General features: G+C 44.6%; 1 protein-coding gene across 2 annotated transcripts in view; it reads right to left on the bottom strand.

The window, feature by feature from the left end:
- Positions 1–16,725, bottom strand: part of IPO5 (importin 5) — a 79,773-nt gene that overhangs the window by 16,077 nt on the left and 46,971 nt on the right. Inside the window, exons 22-23 of one of the 2 annotated variants that reach the window (XM_073348073.2) lie at positions 11,909–12,031; positions 10,139–10,358 (exon numbers count right to left, since the gene is read on the bottom strand). The exons of the other annotated variant lie outside the window; for it this stretch is intronic. Of the exons in view, the coding sequence (XP_073204174.1) occupies positions 10,139–10,358; positions 11,909–12,031 (343 nt within the window). The remainder of the gene's footprint in view (positions 1–10,138; positions 10,359–11,908; positions 12,032–16,725) is intronic. 2 annotated transcript variants of the gene reach the window in all.

The following is a 16,725-nucleotide window of genomic DNA, read 5'->3' as shown; positions in this document are numbered from 1 at the left end:
AGGCAGGCAGGAAATCAGAGAGGAGCACCACAAGGGTGTTGAGGGGGGATGGGTATAGCATATGATCTGGAATGGGAGACCGATTATGACTCTTGACCAACTGGTCAAAACAACTGTTTTGAGAGTCACTGACTTATGTAACTGGAGGATAGCCCTTTCTTAGAGAATCTTGGCTTCTTTCTGAGAGGTTCCACAAGTCTCATGGGCTATAATGGCCTGAGCAAGACTGTGGAGCTGCCTTTCGAGCATACTGAATTTTCTTGTTGCTGCAGGTGTGTAGATGCTGAGGGATTGCAATGATGCCCAGTCTTTTTGTGACTGGAAGGACCTGTCTGCAATGTTACTAAACAGCTTAAGACCCAGAAGGTTCTCCAGTGTTTTGTACTTTTTGGAGTAGGCTGGAGGATTGGAACCAAAAACTCAAAACTACTATAGCAGTACATAGCTGCATCAGCAGCATTGAGTGAGGCCTTAGCAATGATCTGGCTTTCTGTGATGGGGGTTTGAAACTACTCCTCCTAGTCCTGTGGCAGAAGTTCAATAAAATGCAAGAACTGAGAATATTTTGGGAAATCATATTTTGTCATCGGGGCTTGGTAACCGGCTACTCTGAATTGCAAAGTGGCAGGGGAGTAACTCTTCCAGCTAAACGGGTCTAGCCCTCTCAGCTCCTTGTCAGATGGCATTGATCTAGACAGTGGTTGTCTGTTCCTTTTGTTAACAGCATCAACAACCAAATAGTTGGGGGTTCAGTGGGAGAAAGTACTTTGAGGCCTTGGGGGTGAATATAGTATCTTTTCACTGGCCCTCTTACAAGTGCGTGGTATGGTAGCTGGAGTTTACCACACCACATGGGCTGGTGACATCACTGTTGATGGGCAAGGTGATTTTGCCTTGGAGAATGTTCTGAAAAAAATGATCAAGTTCCTGTATCTCTTAGCAGGATTTGTAACGCCTCTGCAATCCTTTTCATAAATTCCTGGAAGGCCCTGAAATCATCTGCATTGGAAGGCCGTGGGAAGGGGAGATAATTGTGTCTACTGAGGAGGAGGATTTGGGGGAAGGAGGTGTTTGTCCACTTCTGCACCTGGCTCCTGCTCCTCTGGAGAATCCCTCTGAGGGATAGGACCCGGTGTTGGTGTGGTTGCTGTTCCTAATGTGCTCTCTTACATGAGAGTATCCTTTAAAACTGCTCACCTTAGGTGGCCCACTGTGGTTAGATTAAGGAAAAGGGGGTAGTACTCCAAGATCGTTCCTGCCAGCATTGCCAGGTGTATCTCCTGCTGGGAGTATCTTCCTCAGGACATACACCAAAAGAGGAAAGGTAGAACTGGAAGTTGGAGGAACCCTGAAGCGATACCTCACAATCAGAGCAAGTACCACCAGAAGGGCAAGGTGTCGGTACCAGTGGTCATGTTGGTACTGGGAGCCAGTGATGGACCAATAACCGCATCAAGATTTCACAGACAGAACAGTGGATCTGACGGGTAAATTGATACCAGTGGGAAATCCTTCTCAATACCCCCTCAGAGATGGTTCAGAAAGCCTGTGGATGGCTGGAGACTGCATCAGTACTAGAGATTGAGTAGTCATGCAAGGGTAAGTTGACCCAGAAACATAAGTGGGTGCCTCCTGTTACCCCTGAGAAGGGATTCAGACTCTTCCGAGAATCAAACATCCTCGTGGGAGAGGAACCTAGATGGTACCATGGATCTGGATAGTATTCCTCGGGAGTCAGCATGTGGGAGGTACCAGAGACTGTACTGAAGACTAGGGCACCTAGGTGTTAAAGGAGTTCTTGTGCTTCACAGGCACTGAGTCCAGTACCGATGATGCTCCTGTTTGCTTGGTGGCTGGCTGGCTTCTTGGTACTCAGAGAACTCTTTTGAGCCTGTGCTGGGGTTTCTATACTACAGGGGGATAGAAGAAAAAGTACTCATACCAGGATGTGAGGCATCTTTAGATGTGGTTTGAAAAGGTGATTTTCCCCTCCTTTTGTTTTTTATTCTGGAGAATAGGGTCTTTTTTTGGTTGTCTGGAAGACTCTGAAAAGCCCCCATGGTCACTGAGGTGCTCTGAGCAGCTGAAGCTAATGTACCGGGGAAGGATGGGGGGGGCACCTCAGATCCTGCAGGTCTCAAAGAATGTTTTATAAAGGAGTTTTACTCCAGCCTTCTCATTTTAAATCTGCCTTTGAAAGCAGTGCAGATCTTACATTTGGAAGACAGCAGAGGCAGCTAGAATGCCTGTTGCTGCAGGAGAAAGACCTGTGGGCAGGTCTGACAATGCTTGAAGCCCAGAGTCTTGGGCATAACTGGTTAGGAAAGGCTGCAGATGGAGGGCTATGGTGAGTGAGTTTCCTAACCAGTTATGTTGGATGATAGGCCCAAATTGGGGGGGGGGGGGGGGAAATGGGACCACCCCAAAGCACAAATTCTGCTTAATAAATGAGAAAGAAAATACTCAAGTAAAGAACAAACAAAGAAAAATTAGCAAGTTACCCACATAGCTAAGTGGACACCCAACACTCCCTCTTGAGCCACAAGCAGTTGAGCAGGAATCGGGAGTGGCGGTGGGTCCACTCTTCTCTATATACCCTTCCTTCAGGGCACAAGAACATGTAGGGTGAAGGAGCAGACCCATGGATGCTGCTGACAAAATCTCCTATAAAAGCGCCTGGGCAAATGCACATCCTGAACTGGAGCACTCATAGGGACAATTAGTCAAAGAATGAACAGTCATCTTTAGTAACTGCGTTCACATGAATTCCACTTGTGATGTACGTGCACCCCAAGCATATGACAAATTCTTTTTAGCTACCAGTGTCTGTTGGGGCTGTGCCTGCACGGCCCCCCACCAGAGCACAAAAACAGAGCAGTTCCTCAGTTCCATTGCCAGTAGTACAGAATACTGTAGCAGCAGGTAAATAGGGTGAGTTGTGGAATCCATCTGGACAACACATCTTGAAGAATCAGTTATTGAAGACCATCAAACGTCACTTCCAAGTGATTTTCAACATGGATTCCTCTTCTAGTGACTAGCAAGCAGTTACCTCAGAATTATGAGGTGGGTCTGGGAGTTCTATTTAAACAAAAATTGTAGCATTGCTCTACCAAAAAGGACATCTGATCTAGAAGCATCAACTAAGGAACAGTGCTAGATAAAAGTATGGACTGATCCCCTGTAGCCATCTCGCAAATTTCTGAAATAGGAATGCTTCTTAAGGATGTTGCCTAATTCCTCATGGAACATCTTTAACCAAGTCTTTAACCTGCCTGGGTGGATTTAACTTAGCTACCACATTCTAAAACAGTTAGATACTTACATAAACAATCTTTGGGTGTAAAAAGCTTGACCCTTAATACTGTCCAATTTAGCTTCCCCCCAAAGCGAGTCTTGGGAAAGAAAAAAATCAGTTGATTCACTTTCCAGTTAAGTGAAAACTGGAAAATCTTAGGCTGCACTCCAAGTTCCTTCCAAAGAGTTACCTTATCTTTATGGAACACTGTGTAAGGTAGATCAGCCATAAGGCCCTGAATTTCCTATATCCTATGAGAGAATGTTATTTGTAAGTGACATGGGATAAGAGGGAAGGTCCTCTCACGGATTGGTAACTGGTTAAAAGATAGTAAACAAAGGGTAGGAATAAATGGTCAGTTTTCAGAATGGAGAGAGGTAAATAATGGTGTCCCCCAGGGTCTATACTGAGACCAGTCCATTGCAACATTCATAAATTATCTGGAAAAAGGGGTAAACAGTGAAGTGGCAACATTTGCAGACGATACAAAACTACTCAAGATAGTTAAGTCCCAGGCAGACTGAGAAGAGCTACAAAAGGATCTCTGAAAACTGAGTCCCTGGGCAACAAAATGGCAGATGAATTTAAATATTGATAAATAAAAAGTAATGCACATAGGAAAACAATCCCAAATATACATATAAAATGATTCTAAATTAGCTGTTACCACTCAAGAAAGATCTTGGAGCCATTGTGGATAGGTCTCTGAAAACAGCCACTCAATGTGCAGTAGCAGTCAAAAAAGCAAACAGAATGTTGGGAATCATTAAGGATAGATAAGACGACAGAAAATATCAAATTGCCTTTCTATAAATCCATGGTACGCCCATATCTTGAATACTGCATGCAGGTGTGGCCGCCCCATCTCAAAACTGATGTATTGGAATTGGAAAAGGTTCAGAAAAGTGCAACAAAAATGATTAGGGGTATGGAACAGCTTCCATATGAGGAGAGATTAATAAGACTGGGACTTTTCAGTTCGGAAAAAGACTACTAAGGGGGGATAGGATAGAGGTCTATAAAATCATGACTGGGGTGGAGAAAGTAAATTATTTACTCCTCATAATACAAAAACTAAGGGTCACCAAATGAAATTAATAAGCAGCAGGTTTAAAACAAACAAAAGGAAGTATTTTTTCCACTCAATGCAGTCAGTGGAACTCTTTGCCAGAGAATGTTGTGCAGGCCAAGTCTATAAAAGGGCTCAAAAAAGAACTAGTTAAGTTCATGGAGGATAGATCCAACGGCTATTAGTCAGGATGGTCAGGGGTAGTGTCCCTAGCCTCTGCCAGAAGATGGAAATGGGTGACAGGGAATGGATCACTTGATGATTACCTGTTCTGTTCATTCCCTCTGGGGCACCTCGCTTGGTCACTGTTGGAAGACAGGATCCTGCGCTAGATGGACCTTTGGTCTGACCCACTATGGCCGCTCTTATGATCATTTGCACTAAAGATGTGGCATTCACAGACAGGAAGTAAAAAGGTAAGGCTGCTCAGGGCTCAAAAGGGGGTCCTAGCACAGCCCCAGACAATCTGCTAGCCAAAAAGAATCTGAGTTCACATGTATGGAGTGTATGCACACTGGAAGCAGAAGCTATGGGGACAATCAAAAGAACTTCACTAGCACAAATGAAGCCAACATAATTGTCTTCTGCGCCATGTGCCCATGCTTATTTCCCGTCCCAGCAGAGGAAGCATGGAGGAGGCACAAAGGTGTAGCCAATTAGTTAATTTTATCATCCATTTATCATTGTACTTAGTGTTACGGTCCACTCATATGCTATTTCATATATAATCAATGTACGTAAAACAGATTTAAGTACAAGACTGACAAGTATTTAGGAACGATGATTGTGTATGAGGTATAAGTAATGCACAGCTGGGATGCAAGGCCTACATAGCTTAAGCCTATGGCTAAGTATGCTTGATGTGAATGGGTGACCTAGGAATAACACTACGCCAGTAAGGTTACAATATTCCTGTAAAAGATGTACTAACAGGTGATGTGACAGAAATAGACGGCAATGGAAAACAACTGCCCAAGACCACGAGATACCTGATTGTAACACCATGGAATGTCATGCTCTGACTGCAGGTTACTATGGACAGATGTGCATAGATGCCAGTAAGAATAAGGGGAAAACTAAAACTATGAAAAACAGGCCATCCCAATATTCATGGGGTGGGAAAGTACAGATAAGGAAAAAAGCATATTCATCAGGTATTAGGTGGTGGTCAGAACAATGTAAGAGGTTTCCTGGTTGTGTAAAAGTGGGAAGACGCCAATGGGAGGAATACCCATGGAAGACCTCATTGGTAGGACCATGCCAGGAACCACCTCTCTCTCAATGACCACCCATTGAGATCCCACCCAACTCTATGAAGTCTTTGGGTACTGAATCTGGATATGGCATTGGCCAGTGCATGGACTCTCTCAGGATGAATAAATGGGTATGTGACAACAACATTTGTAACTGTTTGCGCTTACTGTCTTCAATCTTCATGTGTTCCTAGAGCCTCCAAATCTCTACCCTATTTATCTTTAAACTGTAGCAACAGAAGTTGGACTAACTAATTTACCACAGAACTATCAATTCATAATAAAGGCTAAAGAGGCATGTATTGGAGTGGAAACCTGCTATGCCAAACCTTCCACTAGTGTAAATGCAGAGTTTGAGGACTATCTTTAACTTACATCAGGGCCAGGCAGTACTGAATTAGGGAGTTGCAACGGATTCCTTACCTCCACCCACTGTGTCTGAACAGAGTTCTGACTGAGTGGAGGATCTAGCCCAATATGTATTTCAGAGCACAGTGGCTATCTGAAAAGTGTGATGTTAATTTTTTGGGCTTCAGATTTCCCAGTAACATTTGAGTTCTGAGAACAAAATAGTCTTAATTTATGACTAGGGTAATTTATATCTATGGTTTTAGAGAAAAACAGCGCCTTAAGCAATTAAATTAGAATATCTAAACTTCTACAACTCCCTCAGAAGTGCCCATATTTGCTTCTCAGAAGTGCCCATACTTGCTTCTGGAATCAGTCCCTATTATAACACAGCAGCTAGTGAAATCCATGGATAATGGATACAAGATTAAAATATTTAAAATCCTTAGAAACTAAATGGACAACCCCTTTAGCACTACGAGGACTAGCCTGCTGTTTGTTAGTGGTTCCTGTTACATTATTACACAGTTTAAATTAAAGCTTTGTGCCCACTCTAAATATATCAGTTCTTCAGTCAAGAAATATTGCTCCCAATCAGTTGTGTATAAATAGTAATAAAGATCTAAATATAGCTTTCTAGCTAACACCTTCAAATATTTGAAGATACTAAATGTCACATGTTCATATTTGGGTCACAAATATTTAAGAGGAGGTGACGCTTTTTAATCTCTTATGTCTCATTTCTGATCAATATCCCTAATGGACATACCCAATAGTCATGAAGTGTCAGCTGTGTGTGGCCTTTAGTCTGGACATTAACCTTTCCTACCAATACTTTTCCCAGAGTCACAGTGTATTTCTCCTATTTTATTCTAACAGTCACCAATAAAAATGGAATTTTTTGGACACATTGGTTCTTACAAGTAGTTATCCCATAGGAGAATGAATGCATTTTTAGACAACAGGCAAATCTTAAATTCAGGAAAGGGTTTAGTGTTTGGCAATGAACATTAAAAAGTTAACTTTCTTTGGGGAGATCCATATTTTCACCATTTATAGGAGTTAATTTAACAGAGTGGATGAACAGCACTGTTTGCATATATTCACTAAACCTAGAAAAGATTATCTCACTTTGAAAATCTCTTCAGTAAAGTCCACCTCAAATCAAGTTATACCCAGTAGTCATGGCTTCTTCTTTAAAAGCATTCAGTGGAATGTTAATTTCACATCCTAATGTGAAGTGCATGCAGAGGTTCAGCTCTCTCATGGTGCAACTGTTTCAATCTACTGCCGCAGACTCCCCAAGACAGAACTACATTTATGAATAAGGCTGCAAGTTTGCCACATAGGTCATGGATTCCATGACTTTGTGACTTTTGCAGCAGCTGGTGCGCCTGGCTCAGGGACAGCTCAGGCAGCCCCTGTTCCAGGTGCACCAGCTGCTGCTGGGGCAGTCTCGGGCCCCCACCGCAGAGTTTTGGTGTGGGAGGTGGTTGGGGCACCAGACAGGGTGAGGCAGTCTCTGGACAAGGCATACCTGGGGGGCTCCCCAAAAACGGTGACATCCCTTTCGCTCAGCTGCTAGGTGGAGGCGTGAGCAGGCAGCTCTGTGGGTTGCCTCCGCCCAAAGCGCTGGCTTGGCAGCTCCCATTGGCTGGCAACTGCAGCCAATGGGAGCTGCAGGGGAAGTGCCTGCAGGCGGAGGCAGCATGCAGAGCTACCTGAACACGCCTCCGCCAAGCAGCTGAGTGGGGGGGGGGGCGGGGGGAGAAGCCAGGTAGGGAGCCTATGGCCCTGCCAACTCCCCTGCAGCACCAGCCCCCACTCCCTCCTCTCTTCTCTCCCTTCCCCCCCACAGAAGGAGCCAGGCTGCCCATAAATTTTTGTTTACTGCCCATGACCTGTCCGTGACTTTTACTAAAATACCTGTGACTAAAACGCAGCCTTATTTATCAACATGTGTTGATTTTAGACCCGAAACTCAGGGAGCTATCTGGGCCACAGACCTATGTACAGTGGCGCATTTTAAAAGCATATAATTACATTCTGGCTTGCTTTGGGACTTGCTTCTCCCCTCACCATTCTACAATCATTTTCAGTTGCTGATTTCATAGTTTGCCTTTAGATTTGTTCCCTACAGCCTATTTTCCTTGTTTCCCTCCTACCCTATTCATCTTGGATTTGCAGTGCTTGAGTCTTTCCTCTCCATAACGCAACCACCCTGGCATTTATCAGGATCTCCCAGATTCCAATCCTTGGTCTACTCTTTGGCACAAAATGTCCAAACCAAAACCAAGTGCTGCAGCTGCACAATCCATTGTGGAGTCTAACAAATCTCTACATGCAACTCCAAAGCCACAACAGGAACAATGTCTGGACCAAACAGTCGAGAAATATTTATTGCCAAGAGAAGAGCTGAAAACATGAATTTCTAAAGACTATAGCAAAATCTATGAAAATACTAAATCCTTGGGAATCCAGAGATTCTTATACTAACAATCTGCATTACTCCTAGTTACAGCATGATTTTTCCGTTGCAGCATACGTATTAATTTTAAAATTAATTGTATTTAATACATCTTGAAATACTTACCCATTAGCGTTTGTGAACCATACAATAAAATCAAGTGAAAATAAAGAAAAATAAAGAGCCAATCTATTCAAATATACTAGGCCAACTCAAACTGAAGGGAAAGCCAGATGTCTGCAGGGGTGATATGACTGATTAAAAAAAAATTTTATCTTTATTCTTTATACCATATTCGCAAACTGATCCTTTTTGGCAAAGTCCAAGATATGGAAATACTATTGATTTTCAGCAAGCATTATTCATTAAAGACAGCCAAAAGGAACCTTTGGCAGAACATTCCAAAACTAAGGAACCTAAGTAAGACTGAGCAGGTTCTGTGCCCAACTCACTCCCAACTGATTCTTGGGTCACAACAAAGGTCATCTGATAGATTCACATTATATCTTTCTGCCACCTATAACAATTTCCTAATACTTGAAATTAGAATACAGTTTATAGGCACTTCTTTATCATTGCTACTTCTCCCAGAGGGCTATAGGATAGAGAGTTTCATTCACAATGATGTAAATTATACAGTAATTGACCACTGATAAGTGGAGTCAATATGCAATATACACCTCTACCCCGATATAATGCGGTCCTGGGGAGCCAAAAAAAAAATCTTACCGCTTTGTAGGTGGAATCGCATTATATCGAACTTGCTATGGAGGGCCGGGTAGGGAAGGCTGTGCCTCCCCAAACAGCCTGGCCCCACCCCCATCCAACCGCCACCTACTTCCCGCCCCTTGACTGACCCCTCGAATCCCCTGACACATCCAACCCCACCCCCACCTGTCCCCTGACCGCCCCTCAAGACCCTCTGCCCCTTATCCAACCCCCCAGCCCCAGCACCACTTTCTCCATACTAGACCACCTTAGAATTAACTTAACTGGCTCTGGTATGAAGAGCACAAGAAGATTCTTTCAGTTGTAGCTCAGTCCTAACCAATAAAAACCATCTTCTAAATTCAAAATGCAGCTACAGTTAGAGAGCAGAAATTCAGCAAAAAGCATCTGTGATAAGTATAAATTATTAAAACTGTTCTAAGTCACAAATGTTAGATTCCTCTGCTTCACACATGGGGAAAGTGCAGGTTACTTCAATTATATTTAAGGCCCCCTCCTTATTACACGCTTCTGTACAATTTCTCCAGACATACAAAGCAAAGGACTCAATCTTGCTTTTAGACATATGTAGCTGTATCCATCTTTTATAAAATCAGTTATTGTGTACAAGTCAGCTTTTTATTGGATATACACTTGTACTTATTTAAGAGAAAAATGTTGCTTAGTGAATACATTCTTTTACACTTTTCAATCCAAAAGTGTGTCACAAACAAAAATGTGAATAGGAAGGATATGGCCACAAATCTGGATAGCTTAGGTCACCTCTCCCCTCTCCGCCCCTTTTTTTTTTTAAAACTTGTCACCACCCTCCCCAAAACACTCACTGGTATTTTATTCCATTACCAGAGATGAGAATATGATCATTCATTAACATGGAGTTGGCATTTCCTGGCAGAATCTCATGGTTAGCATAAGTATTACAATCTCTGGAGTTAGTTTTACAGGAATAGAAAGATACGCATGAATATACATACCTGTGCAAAAAGGACGATAGCTCTCCCCACCAAACTGTGCCATAACTCCAACACCATAAGCAGCTGCTTGCCTAACCTCTGGGCTGTTGTCACATATTGACTGTAGCATTGGCCTCAGGAAGTATTCAGCATATTTGAATGAGGATGGGCTGCAGTGCTCTACGATGTCATCAAAAATGCATAACCCCCACTGTCTATCTGGCCATGGCCTATGTGGACACTACATTAAAAAAAAATTAAAATTTTCTAAGCCACCTCAGAATGTAACTGTTAATCAACTGCCATGATGCATACAAAAAGATGAACGATTATATCAAAATGAAATGTTTATAATTGTGGAATTTAAGCTCCATTTCAAGAGCTACATGGGTTGACCTGAATTTAATCTTTACAGAGGAATTCGTTCCTCTAAGGACACTGATTGCAACACTAAAGACAAAATCAAAAGTTAACTTTTGCTGTTTGAGGAGAGCAGTTAGACCAGTGGTCTCCAACCTTTTTATGCCCAAGATCATTTTTTGAATCAAAGGGCAACCCAGGATCTACCCTGCCCCTTCCCTTTCCCCAAAGCACCACCCCACTCACTCCATCTCCACCCTCTCTCCGTCGCTTGCTCTCCCCAACCCTCACTCACTTTCACCAGGGTGGGGGGGTTGCAGTGTGGGAAGGGGCTCTGGGCTGAGCCTGGGGCAGGCGTGCAGGAGGAGGTGAGGGAGGCAAGCTCTAGGAGGAAGTTTGGGTGCAGGAGGGGGCTCCAGGCTGGGGCAGAGTGTTGGAGGTGCAGGAGGGGGTACAAGATGCTGGCTCTGGGAGGGGAGTCAGAGCTGGGGGTTGCGGTGCAGGAGGGGGCTTAGGATGCTGGCTCTGGGAGGGGGCTCGGGGTTCAGGAAGGGGCTCGGGGAGTTGGGGTGCAGCCTCCCACCGGGCAGCACTTACCTCTGGCAGCTCCTGGTTGGTGGCGGGCACAGCGAGGCTAAGACAGGCTCCCTGCCTACCCCAGCACCACACCACTCCCGGAAGGGGCCAACGCGGCCCTGCAGGGGGGGTGTGCACGTGTAAGGAGAGGCGGGGGGCACATGCGTCCGCGCACTGCCCCTCTCTGCAAGCACTGCCCCCGCAGCCAGGAGAGCTGTGGGGGCGGTGCTTGCAGACACAAGCAGCGCACAGAGGGAGATCCCTGCCCCCTGCCTGCACTGGTTGCTTCTGGGAGCAGCATGGGGCCAGGGTAGGGAGTCTGCCTTAGCGGCAGCCACGCCCCACCACCACAGATCATGATCGACTGGGAGATCCTCTAGGATCAACCACTTTACAGACATTGATCGGTTGGTGACGACTGAATTAGACTAATAAATGAAATCAGGACTGTATGTTGAATACAGAAGTTTTATACTCCCCCCCCCATCTCATGCCTAACTAACCCCCCCCCCCCCCCCCCCGCGCATTCTTTTTTGGGTCTTGTTCTATGAAAGTCCCTTCTACCTGGTGCACTTCCTCTTTCAAATTTCAAATACCCCACCAAAGCCTATCAGCAATAATCTATGACAGAAGGGTTAGTAAAAAAAGAAACAAATGCACTGCTGTGTGATAAAGCACCAGGTGACAAATTTGTTCGATTGTATTGGTCTAGACTATAAACTTCTTGGGTGAACACATGCCTATGTTTTGTACAAGGCATTCAGTGCTCTAAAAACAATTTGCCACACCAGCATGAGATCTTATGCATGTGCCATAACATCTCAGATTTAAATGGAAAGAATCCAAGATACTTACAATTAAATTGACAATTAGTGGTAGTAGCTGTTCAAACCACAGCAACACCTTCTCCTGGTAGCTGCTGAATATTGAGTGCAAGATATCTGACACTTTAGTCAGAATATAAACATCACTGTCATCCTAAGAAAAAATAGCAATATCATCAGAAGTATCCTTTTTGATCAGCACTCTCTCAGAAGGTAGAAACCATATCAAAATATTAAGACTTTTGCATTTTGAACTAAAGCAATTTAAATTAGACACTCTGATAACTAGATATGTAAATAATTCAGAAAGATTTATACCACTATCCAGTGTCTGTGCTGACAGAGCTACTTCACCTTGGTTCCCAACTATGTTACATCAGAAGGGTTTGTTTTAGAAGTAGTGAGAGGAACAATGCACCATCAAAAATGGAAAAATACATAGCATTTTACTATGACAGACACTTTGCACCATGGAATCAAATCTGGTTGTTTCCCTATGCAAAGCCCTTGGATGAGGACCTTTCCTATAGCTTCCTGATGCCTCAACAGTCTTTACACTGACATTTCAGCCTGTTTTCTACTCTGAGCTCTTCCTTCCTTCTGCTACAACAATCTGGACAATTTGAATCATCTTATTCTCTATTATTGTCCCCCTGCATAGTGCATCTTTACCCTCCACAATTACAGTGAATTGAAGGGCTTAATCCTGTGGACTTTCACACACAACTCCTACCAACTTAAATGGGATTTATGTGAGGATTGAAGAATTGGCCCTAGCAAGATCCTCTGACTCCTTGTTGGGAGTTCTATTACTCTAAGTATGGTTGCTTTAATCAGTGCTCCACTCCTATTCTACACATTATAGCCATAGCAACAGACAGAAAGCAAAATGCCAACTGCATCTAGCCTCTGATGGCCACACTACTAATATGACAATATTTTCACATCTCACAGTGTGACAAGCTGCGCTGCACAAGAAAGTGGGGATTGCAACTTTAGGCCATTTCTGCACTGCCATGATATAACCGAAATCCAAAATAAACCTTGGTGTGCATGTTAACTCACCCATGTTACTTTACAAAATATTTTTAAAACCACTCTGAAATAAGGGTAAAAAGGGAATTATAAGGAGAGGTTACTTACCTTGTACAGTAACTGAAGTTCTTGAAGATGTGCCCCACTAAGGAAGCTCCACTTCAGGACATGCGTGTCGTCCCCATGAACTCTTGGCTGGAATTTTTCCAGTGTTCATGCACATGCTCTAGATAGGCTTGTGCTCGGATATAAGGGGATGAGGCCCTCAGCTGCTCCAGTTCCTTCTCAATCACGAAAGTCCAGTGAGAAGACTGACGCAGAAGGGAAGGAGGGCAGGTAGTGGAGCTCCCATAGGAACACATCTCAAAGATTTCCAGTTTCTGCACCACAAGTTACCTCTCCTTCAAGTAGTGTCTGTATGGGTGTTCCATTTCAAGAGATTCCCAAGCAGTACCCTCAATTACAGAGGGGATGGATTCAGTATAAACCATAAAATATCACCAAAAGTCGCATCAGCTCTGGAAGCAGGCATGAGAGCACAGTGCTGAGAAAACATATGCACTGAAGACTAGAAGGACTGCCCTGCAGATGTCTGAGATAGGTAGGTTTTTCAGAAAGGCCACAGGTAGGCTGAACCCTGGTGGAGTGGCCAATCACTCTAGGAGGGGAATGATGCTTCATAAATAGATTAAGAAGCATCCCAAAACCCATTCAGACTATGTTTGAGTGGAAATTGGGTGCCCTATCATTAGTTCTGCGACAGAGAAAAATCCATGGGGAAGTCCTGAAGCACTTAGCTCTGTTGAGGTAAAAGATGAGAGAACTCTTCTTACATCTAGGGTATACAGGCTCATTTCCCTCAAAGAGTGAGGCTTGGGATAAAATACCAGTAAGTGAATCTCCTGATTAGTATGGAAACCTGAAGAAATTTATGGTAGCAAGCGGGAGTGTGGACATAGTGCCACCAGTAAGCAATAGAATACAGTGTGTGGTGGATCAGCCATCAGGTATCCCAGCTCCCCAAACCCACCTGGCTGAGGTAGCTGCTATGAAGAACACAATCTGGAGGGCCAAATGAAGGAGGAAATAGCTCCCCATAGGTTCAAATGGAGGTTTCCTCAGCACATTAAGGATTAAGTTGAGGTCCCATGGCGGAATAGATTTCTTAAGAGGAAAAATGTAGAACAGGCCCCTAATGAACCTCGCTGTGGTTGGGTGGGTAAAGAATAAAAATCGCTCAATGGGTGTGGGTGTGAGAGAGAAAAGCTGATGGCAGCCACATGAACTTAAATTGAACTTAGCAATAATGCTGTGATTTTTAAATTTAGCAGGTAATTGCAAGTACGTCAGACAAGATTCGAGAGAAGGTATAGATCAGAGGCTGCACCAAGCCCGACAAAGTTTCCTCTTCTGTAGATAGAAAACCCACTATAAAGGAAAATTTATTAAGAAGTACTCTTTGTATCTCTAGGGAGAAGTTTTGTTCTACACCAAAGAATCATCTAATAGCCAGGTCTTGAGGTGAAGCACTAAGAGGTTGGGGCAGGAGATAGATCTTGACTCCTGAGTGAGAAGATCCACTGTCAGGGGAAGGGGATCCTCTGTCTAGACATATGAACCAACTCTGGGAACCATACCTGTATTTTGGCCATGATGATGTTATAAGGATGGCTTCTGTTTCAACTTATTCAGAACCTTGAGCAGTAATGGCTTTGGGGATAAGCGTATAGCAATACATGAGGCCAAAGGCTGACTACAGTGTCACCTTGACACCGCCCACATCGAATTGGGGCTGTGTTTTCCCCACAAAACAGTAGTCTGCACATCGCGTGGGATGGTGATACAAAGAGTTTTATCTCCAGATGACCCCAGGTATGACATCTTTCAGAATACCGTGTTGTTCAGCTCCCACTTGTGATAGAGGTGGAAATGCCTGCTGAGGGAATCCGCCACTATTCTGAAGTCCTGGTACTGAAACCACTGAGATCTGTAGGTGGTGTGATATGGATTTAACACCGAAGGGCTGGAACCTTGCTCCTTCTTGATGACTGATATAATACACTACTGCTTTGCTATCCAGAATTATTCTGATTGGGTGTAGATGTTGAGTAATGGATCTCTGACCTAATATGTTGATATGCAGGATCACCTTCTGTGGGCTCCATTTGCCAAGCTGTGAAGTCCTGAAGTGCATAACCCAGCCCAGCAGGAAGGCATCTGTAGTGATTATCCTTGTGGGAGGAGACTGTGAGAACATAACTGCCATGCATACTTTTTGGGGATCGTTTCAACAATTTAGAGAATGAAGAACCTCTGAGATATGGACACAGTCTTGAATGGACGGCTTTTTGGGGGGGGTGTCGATAGTTCTCAGCCAAGCTTGAATACACCGAGAGTGTAGTCTTGCTAAGTGGCAGAGGTGGATTAAGGTTTCCTGGGTCAGAGCAAGTGCGTGTGTGGTGGGGGTGGGGAGGGAGAAGGAGGAGTCCTCCCCACCCCTTCCACCTTCAGTCCCATACCCATTCTGCCCCTTCCCCGGGGCCCAAGCCTGTTCCACCCACGTTTCCGCCTGGTGAACCCCCTCCCACTGCAGCTCTCCACAACCCATTTGCTCCTTTCTGCACCCTCCTCCCTGCAGTGCAGCCCCAAGAACGCAGCAGTTTTGTCCCTGTGCCTGGGGCCACAGCGGCAAGTGAGAGCTCCTCCAGTCCTGGGGCCGCAGAGGGGGGTCCAGGTGCTGGGGCTTCCCCTATGCTTCTGTGGGGGACCAGGGTCGGAGAACTGGAGCTTCTCCTGCCCTGCCTGCCCCAGGGCTTCTGCTGCGGACAAGGTCGGGGGTGGTGGGGGCTTCCACCGCCCAACAGTGGATTTTTTGCTGGGGCTCCTGGACACAGACCCCGTCGGCCTAGTGGCTAATACGCCACCGCTAAGTGGATCACAAATGTACAGGTTGCCATATGGCCCAGGAATTGAAGGCAAGACCTTGCTGTGGTTTGTGGGTTCTGTTGTATTGTCAAAACGAGGCAGGACATCATAGCGGCATTGAGTGAAGTCTGGAAAAAAATGTTTTTGTGACTGTCTGATCTTCCATTAGGAGGGCTTGAAATTGTTCACCCTGTAGCAGGTGTTCAATAAAAGATGCACTCTTTGAATAACTTGTAAAATCATATTTTGCCATCAGGGCTTGGTAATTGGCTATTCTGAATTGCTAAGAGGCCAAGGAGTAGCTTTTACGATCCAGAATGTCCAGCCATTTCAAGCTCCTTAGATAGTGTTGAACAGGACCAATGTGGCCTATTTTGTTAGTTAATGGCCTCAACCACCAGGGAGTTAGGTGTAGGATGCGAAAAAACGAATTCTCCAAGCCTCTGGGCAGTATATAGTATGCGTCAGCTCATTTATACATGAGTGGCAAATTCTAACTACCATGTCACCTCATACAGGCGGGGCCAACAGAGCATTACTGAAGGGCAAAGTGATTTCGCTCTGAGATATATGTAGAATATTCCTGTATCTTCTCAAACAGAATGTGTAAGTTCTCTGCTATTTGTTTTACAAGGTCTTGAAAATCCTTGAAACTATCAGCGTAAAATGGTGAGGGAGGCATAACAGCCTCATCTAGTGAGGAAGAGGATTTGTGGGAAGGTGGTACTTCTGCTTCTCCAGCTGGCTCTTGCTCCTCTAAGTTCCTCCTATGGAGCAGGACCTAAGGATCTCAGTTGTTGGCATGCCAACAAGGGACCCTCTAGAGCAGACCACCATAAGGGGCTCTTGAGTTCCAATAAGCCAACTCTCATGGGGCATACGGAAAAA

This window comes from Lepidochelys kempii, chromosome 1 (genome assembly GCF_965140285.1).
Source record: "Lepidochelys kempii isolate rLepKem1 chromosome 1, rLepKem1.hap1, whole genome shotgun sequence".
Taxonomy (NCBI): domain Eukaryota; kingdom Metazoa; phylum Chordata; order Testudines; family Cheloniidae; genus Lepidochelys; species Lepidochelys kempii.
The sequence above is the reverse complement of the archived record's forward strand: the minus strand, read 5'-3'. Positions and strand labels throughout refer to the sequence as shown.